The following is an 8,834-nucleotide window of genomic DNA, read 5'->3' as shown; positions in this document are numbered from 1 at the left end:
TTTTTCGTTATAGCTATCTCATTTATAACAAAATTTTAGTGCCACAGTTATATTGTGTAACTGCTTATGTACAGAGGCTCTTTGGAGGACCACCAACCATTGTAATACTGAAGATTTTTGCTACCTCCCCTGGAATCAATTTTGCCCCTGTGGGGGTGATATCATCCCTGATATGAAGGTATACACTGAGAGAAATAAGACAAAATATTAAACCAAATTTTAACATAGGTGACAATACTTTAAAAGAAAATTAGTTAAAAAAATTTAGTCATTATTTCTGGGATACGAGATAATGAGCAATTATTTCTTTTATTTCCTAGTTTCCATTATATACTTATATATACCTATAGGGGATGTTGTAAAGATTCTATAATATTATGTATGTATTCTATAATTTTAAGTATGTGAAAGAAAAACTGTATCTTTTCCTTTGCTAAGTTGTAGGTCTTTAAATATATTAAATTTTAGGGTTAGATGATTTATATATCTTTAGTGTTAACACAAACTGAATATATTGTTTACTATTCATTACCCAATGAGAATTTGTGATATTCTGCAGATTTGATAACATTTTCATGGAGATTTAATTAAAAGCATTGACATATTCATTCTATAGACATTTATTGGCTATGTAATTCATGTCAGAAACTGATTAGACTCAGCAAAATCACACATGAATAAGAAGGTCTATATTGTTGAAAAGCTTACTAATGCATCTTCTTCAAACAGACATACAAACAAATAATAAAATAAAAATGGGATGCCATATACTTACATGGTCAGAGTTTTTAGGGACTATAGGCCATAGACCGATGAGATTTATAAATACTTTTCAGTTGAGATAAGATTTCAGCAGCATATAGAAAGTTGAATAGAAGGTTTTTAAGTGATAAATGCCTAGAAAGATTTAGGATCACTCATTTTTAACAAAGGAAAATTGATACTCTTTTTCAGTGGCCACATTATCATTCTATACTTTTGTCTTTCTTCCATAGTTCTTATGACATCATAAAGTTTACAGTGTCTTCATGCTTTCCTTAGCCTCTGATTTCGCTGTCCTTCCTCATATTTTTTATGTTTACCAAGGTATGTACAACTGACAATTTTAGAGTCACTTGCAAAGAAAATATAACTATTGGGTACTGGGCTTAATATCTGAGCAATGCAGTAAGATGTACAATAACCCCCCATGACACGTGTTTATGTATGTAACAAACCTTCACCTAAAATAAAAGTAAAAAAAAAAAGAAGAGGAATCAAAACCTTGAAATAAAGGTATGATGTTCTTGCTGTGGAAATTTAGAAGCCACAGGGTTTAAGGATTGTAGAGAGATCCTAAGCCCTTATTACTCCCATCCTCCTGCTCAATTACTTCATGTAGGCTGTGACTTACTGTCTTTGAAATAACATAGCAAGGACACTGTAGATGTGAGGAATTTTTCACTTGCAGAGAGGATTTTCAATCTCTGAAATGGCTGATTTGCAGAGAAGTGGAGTCATTTATTCTCTAGCATAGCGATTTCCAAATTTTGAATGTATTTACCAGTAAAACAAAGTAAAAACAAAGTAAAGCAAAGTAAAAACATAAGCTTGCTAAATTTTCTTTTGTCACTTAAGAGCATCAGGCTTTGAATGTGAATGTGTTTTGGATAAATAAATTGATTTAACTTCTCTTGATAAATGCCAACATTTCTTTAGTGCTCTACATTCTACTTTTCTTCCATCTAATTCATGATTTTGCTGAACATTTTTTCATCCACAGTATTCTCCTCAGTGCACTCTTTACATCTTTGTTTCGTAAAGTATAGATCGGAGGTTTAAGGCTGGGTGTGATGATTGTGTAAAAGAGAGTGAAGAACTTCCCTTCATCTTGGGATATGGTATTCTGGGGCTTCATGTATATATAAATGATTGTTCCATAAAACAGAATTACTACTGTGAGGTGGGAGCCACATGTATTAAGGACCTTTTGCCACCTTGTTGCTGACCTGATCCTCATTACAGCTTGAGTGATAACTCCATATGAGATAAGAATTAGTGTTAGAGGTACGAAAAGAAATACTACTCCAAGAGCAAAGACAACAATCTCAACTACTTTTGAATAGACACAAGCCATCTTGATCAATGCTGGCATCTCACAGAAAAAATTATCCACTTCCCGGTGCCCACATCTTGGCAACTTCAAAGTCAAGGAGCAAACAATTAAGGCACTGGCAAGACCACTCAACCAGGCAGTGAGCACCATTTTCTGGCAAAGCTGAGGGTGCGTTATTAAGGTGTAGTGAAGAGGTTGACAGACAGCAGCATAACGATCATAGGCCATCATAGCCAATAGAAGATATTCTGTGGCTCCCAATCAAGGACAAAGAAAAATTGGAGCACACACCCTCCATAAGTAATAGATTTTTTTGGACCACATTGATTTGCCAGCATCTGGGGGATAATGCTAGTTGTATAACAAAGGTCCAAGAAAGACAAATTGGATAAGAAAAAATACATGGGGGTATGGAGCTGGGCGTCTAGATAAGATACAAGAATGATGGTTGTATTTCCTACCAGAGTCACAATATAGACGATGAAGACAACCACTGAGATGATGTGCTCTAATTGGGGTCGATCAGAAAACCCCAGAAGGATGAAATCTGTTCCAGAACTTCCATTGCTTGTTTCCATTGCTCCTTAAGAAAAGCTAGGAGACAATATCATGGTAACTAAAAATAGTGTCAGCTTTAGGTAGAACTGAACATCTCCGAAGTTTGTCATGGATATCCAAAACTCTCTTATTTGCATGCTTTCTCTCATTGGGAACATCTCTTTTAACATTTCCCGGTGGCCCAGTGCCAACAACTTGTTCATGTTTAATCCAAAATGAATCTAATAGTATGCTAAATCCAATCAGGCTGAATTGTAAATCATTGAAAAAACTTAATTTGCTATGTCATTCATTGTTCTATGTATTTCAATTAAGTAATAAAATCATGAAGTCGATTATGTGATTTTTTTTTTTTTTTTTTTTGAGACGGAGTCTGGCTCTGTCGCCCAGGCTGGAGTGCAGTGGCCGGATCTCAGCTCACTGCAAGCTCCGCCTCCCGGGTTTACACCATTCTCCTGCCTCAGCCTCTGGAGTAGCTGGGACTACAGGCGCCCGCCACCTCGCCCGGCTAGTTTTTTGTATTTTTAGTAGAGACGGGGTTTCACCGTGTTAGCCAGGATGGTCTCGATCTCCTGACCTCGTGATCCGCCCGTCTCGGCCTCCCAAAGTGCTGGGATTACAGGCTTGAGCCACCGCGCCCGGCCGATTATGTGATTTTTAAGAGAAGTGTATGTATTGAGGAGTTGTTCCTCTTTGAAACTGTGATGTAAGCATCACTTGATCATGATAAATCTTTGCATTATTGAAGAAGTTAAGCTTGAGGTAAAAAGTTAAATGATATCTTTTTTTTTTGGAATAAACTCCACCATTTGATAGAATCATTTTCAAGATTTACTTGCAAATATCTACATTCCAGCCATTATTATTGTACTTATCATCACCACCACCTTACTCCTCCTCCTTATATATTTTTTAATCCTCAGCATTGCAGGCATTGTTGTTATTCTATCAATTTTGGTGTTCCCTACTATTCTGCCTTTTTTTGTGAGTGTGTTTTTTATTGCCAGGAAATAATTATCTTTCTTATTATTTGTCTTTACTTACATGTATAAAGGCCCATATGTTTTTTGAACAGCTTTAGTGACTGATATTACACCATCTAAATAGCCTTACTGATTTGTTGCAGTTAAATATTGAGGTGATTCCAGAACTATTTGGCCACCACGTACAACGATCTGTGTCCAATCCTACTTACCAGCCATTCAGCAGAATTAGCTGGGCAGGTAATTCAAACAAAGAGCAGTTCATTAAATAGCCAGAGTTGTTTTAACCTATGGAATTTGCCAATTACATGAGTGGATGTTCTGATTGCTTCGAAACCCTTTAGGTAAAACCATCACCTCATTGGACTCTAAAAGAATACAGATACAGATAAAAATGTCATCGATCTCACTATTTCTGATTATTGTATCATGTCACTAAGCAGACAAACTATTTAATGAGTGACTGAATTAGTTTTTTTTTTTTTTTTTTAAGATAGAATCTTGCTCTGTTCAGGCAGGATGCAGTGGCTCATGCCTATAATCCCAGCACTATGGGAGGCTGAGGCAGGCGGATCACTTGATGTCAGGAGTTCAGACCAGCCTGGCCTGTGTGGGGAAAATTTTGTATTTTCTACTAAAAATAGAAAAATTAGCTGGGCGCCATGGTGTGTGCCTGTAGTCCCAGCTGCTCGGGAGGCTAAAGCAGGACAATTGCTTGAACCTGGGGGCAGAGACTGCAGTGAGCTGAGATCGCACCACTGCACTCCAGCCTGGGCAACAGAATGAGACTCTTGTCTCAAAAACAAACAAACAAACAAACAAACAAAAAACAAAAAAAAAAAAAAATCTTGCTCTGTTGCCTAGGCTGGAGTGTGGTGACACAATGATAGCTCATTGCAGCCTCGACCTCTGGTGCTCAAGTGATCCTTCCAACTCAGCCTCCTAGGTAGCTGGGACCACAGATGCACGCCACTGTGTCCGGGTAATTTTTAAATGTTTTTGTAGTGATGAGGTCTCACCATGTTGTTCAGGCTGGTTTGGAACTCCTGGGCTCAAGCAATCCTCCTGCTTTGGCCTCCCAACTGCTGGGAATACAGGCCTGAGCCTTGGTGCCAAGGCTAATGGTGAATTAAACATTTTTTCTGCTGATAATTTCTGACCACAAAATTCAGACTTAGCATACTTTACATTTATAGCATCCTTGAGGCCATGGAAACCTCATTTGCTTCTGGTATATAGTAAAATAAAGGGAAGATAGATTATCTATAGTATGTCTTTGTTATAACTGTTTTAGTTAGAACATAATAATGTTATAATCATAAAGAAGGAAATGTTATCAAGTAGTATGAGATAGAGATGTAGTTTTTCACAGCACAAAAATGGAAATCTGATTTAATTAATGAGTGTCCAGTTTTATTTTTTATTTATTTTTATTATTTGCAATAGATTGTCAACTAAGGAATGATAGTGCTTCAATGCACAGATTCTGAACTCAAAGTCCCTGGCATCAAATTCCAGCTTCACCACTTGGAAGCTGTATCCTTGGGCAATTATTTAACTTGTTTGTGTACCAGGTTCTTCATACATGAAGAAAATGTAGTAAAATTTCCTTCCTCAAAGGGATGTTGTGAGGGTTAGTATTTATAAAAGCACTTGGAACTGAGCTTGTTTCATATTTAATTCTAAAAATGATAACCTATATCCACCTATTGTTATTCTGTCTACTCCTTAGTCCATTAATTTTTCACACAGTGATTTTACCACAGTGACCTAGAACTAAACTGGAATGTTTTAAAAAAATGTGTGTAACTTTAAAATTTACAAACATTTTTATGTACACAAAAATATGCAGAATCACAATGTGCACATTGAACTGAAAAGCTTCAGGAGCAGGAGATGACTTGAGGTCTCCAAACACTTTGATTACAAAATTCACTCAAGTTCCTTTGACTGCTGTTAGGTTTGTGTTGGGAATTAAAAGGTCATGAATTTCAAAGTGGAAAAAACCTCAGAAGTCATGAATCTAGCCTTCTGCTCTGCATAGGAGATCCTTCAACAGAATCTCTACACAACTGCTGCTGTCATAACTTCAATGACAGAGAAGTCAATTACACTTGAAGCAGCCTCTCTCCTTTAGTCAATGCTGCTTATATTGAACTCAAAGATGGTTCCTTGCCCAGCCGTAGCTGGTTTTCTTTATTCTGAAAATAACACAGAGTAAATCAATTATTTTTTTATTTTTTATTTTTTGAAACGGAGTCTGGCTCTGTCGCCCAGGCTGGAGTGCAGGCTCACTGCAAGCTCCGCCTCCCGGGTTCACGCCATTCTCCTGCCTCAGCCTCCCAAGTAGAGTAAATCAATTTAACATGGCCTCATAAAACCCCCAGTATTGTTATATGAATAAATACATAGATACAACAAACAAAAAGTAACGCCTGATGAGTTTCAGTGTATATTCTTGTAACTATCACCTAAGTCAATAAATAAAACATTGACGATTACCCTAGGAGCTTTTCTTTGTGCCTTCTCCCAGTGATAACTCTTCCCTATCCCCTGAAGTATTCACTATGCTGATATTTATAGTAATCCCCTCTTTGCATGTTAGTAGGTTAATTACCCAAATGTGCACCTCTAGACAATATTGTATAGTTTGGCTTCCTAAAAATTTTTTATATACCTTTTAACTCTCTTTTAATGTAAGAATCTATTACCAATATACGCTTAGATTTCTCTTCCCAGACAAAGCACATTGTTAGTTGTTCCTACCACTACGTGCTCTTTAATTACCATGCTTTTCTCGTTGCTCTTCCCTGAACACACCATGATTTGTCAAGTGCTGCAAATTAGTGAGTACAAAAGTAAGCACGATACTCCACTTGTGCAACACTACTGAAGAGAATAGTGAATGTCTATGATCTGCATAATTTTCTAAAATATACATCAATTACTTTTAGCAGGTGTAAAACATTACTGGCTCTCTTTAAACTTTGGATCACGCAAAGCCCTGGCCATTCTTATTAGAAATGCTGCCAAGTCAGGCATGATAATTTATGTAATTTAATGTTGTGAACTCAAATACAGGACTTTTCATTTAATACTTTTTAACATTTTCATATTGATTTAAGCTTTGGATCTCAAACTTTGGATATTTTAATTTCAATTTAAAAGTGAATGTGTTATTTAAAATGAGACTTATAACACTGGAACTGAAGAAATAGATGGCAAAAAAGAGGCATGCTACATTTTAATAGAAACTCAGTTTTTCATTTTTCATAGTATGGACTTCAGAGCCCAATAATCGTGCATAACTTAACATTTTACTTTCTTCAGTGAAATCTGAGACAAATGAACCAAACATATTTCAACATAATTTACAATATGGAGAGAAAATTAGAAGCACAAAATTTCAAAACTGTCTAAAATTTTACAAAAAGTAAAAATATATGGATCTTTTATTAATTATAAAGCAAGAAATATATTGCTGTAGTCATACAAAATTCAAGATGAAAGGACGAAATAAAAATAGGTAAGACCCTAGACTGGTTCAGACTGCCTGTGATTTTTGTTACAATTGATCTCAGCCATTTCCTCACTGTGTGAACTTGAGCAGGCTAATTAACTTCTTTAGCCTCTGATTCCTTATCTGTAAAATAGCTATTCTAATAGCACCTGCTTTGTAGGATGGCTATGAAGAGGATTACATGCTATGCTAAATATGTAGCATGATGCTTGGTGTATAGAGAGCATTTAGTAACTTCAAAATCCATGAACTGCTCTTGTTGAAGTTTAATCCTCACTCCTGAGGATTAAATTTATATTTAATCCTCAAAATGTTAGTATTATTTATATCTCACATACCTTTCACATTTTTGCTTTCACGTTAGGCTGAGTCTTATGCTATCTAGGATCTATTTTCTACCTGGAGTCATCCTCTGTTAGAGATAGCACAGAATACTTACCAGAAGCCAAAAAGATTAGAATATATTTTCATGAAGGAAGAGTTCACAGCTGTGATGTTCTCCTGTAGTCCAAACATACCCATATTCCCATTATGATGTTCCTTCATTTAATTAATAAATTAGAGAAAAAATTCTTGTTGGGTGAGTTACTAATGCCCTGAAAAATTGGATTAACCACTGGTCATACTGACATTACAGTGCCATTCACACTTAAATGCAACAGCTGAAGTAAAATTTAATAGAAGTCTCTATTTAATGTGGATATTGGAAGTAAACTAGATGTGGGACTGGTGAAAGTCCCTAATAATGAGTTAGGTTTGGTTAAATATATTTTTGGTTGGCTATTTCATGTCTTTTTAATGTATACTCTTGTTATTCATATTTATAGCTAGATTTTGCCTAATTCAACAAGGAGAGCACTATGTTGGTCAATGTATATTCCAAGAATCATTAACATGTAGCAGGGATGTATTTATTTACAGCTCTAAAGGCTACCTATGTTTATATGGTTTAGACCTTGGAGACTGATGCCCCACAGAGGTGATTAAGCAAAGCTATGACTGTGGTCAGAGGCATATCCAAATAATAGTGTTATGAAAAGTTCTCTTACAACATTAGGTTTGGCCAGGCGCGGTGGCTCACGCCTGTAATCCCAGCACTTTGAGAGGCCAAGGCAGGTGGATCACCTGAGGTCGGGAGTTCAAGACCAGCCTGACCAACGTGGAGAAACCCTGTCTCAACTAAAAATACAAAAAATTAGCTGGGCATGGTGGCGCATGCCTGTAATCCCAGCTACTCAGGAGGCTGAGACAGGAGAATCACTTGAACCCAGGAGACAGAGGTTGCGGTGAGCCGAGATTGTGCCATTGCACTCCAGCCTGTGCAACAAGAGCAAAACTCTGTCTCAAAAAAAAAAAAAAATTTACATTGAAAAATGAATTTATGATGTAAACTATATCTATAAAAATGAACACATTTACTTGACATTTGGTTTATTCAATTGATAAGATATCAATACAATTGGATAAATTAAGTTATGTAGGTGTTGTTTCTATAGGACAGAAAATATTTGGCTTTAAAAATTTATGGGATAATCATAATTCTAGGTTTATGAACCATATTATCATCGTTCTATTTTCAGCAAATTAAAAATAGTATGAACACTCTGGAACTTATCCCTCAATTTATGGTCTGGAAAATTACCACCACCCCCAGCTTCTGGTAATTACCATTCCACTC

The 8,834-nt window shown here is 36.2% G+C and overlaps 1 protein-coding gene across 1 annotated transcript; it reads right to left on the bottom strand.

Moving 5' to 3' along the window:
* Positions 1 to 1,729: 1,729 nt before the first annotated feature.
* LOC111525966 (olfactory receptor 2G3-like) lies at positions 1,730 to 2,673 on the bottom strand. The gene is given in 2 exon segments (XM_023191645.2): positions 1,730 to 2,355; positions 2,358 to 2,673. Coding segments are annotated over 2 exon segments (942 nt in total).
* Between the last annotated feature and the right edge of the window lie 6,161 nt (positions 2,674 to 8,834).

The sequence above is a fragment of the Piliocolobus tephrosceles genome, chromosome 5, assembly GCF_002776525.5.
Source record: "Piliocolobus tephrosceles isolate RC106 chromosome 5, ASM277652v3, whole genome shotgun sequence".
NCBI classification, from domain to species: Eukaryota; Metazoa; Chordata; class Mammalia; order Primates; family Cercopithecidae; genus Piliocolobus; species Piliocolobus tephrosceles.
This window is presented reverse-complemented; position numbering and strand designations above follow the sequence as displayed.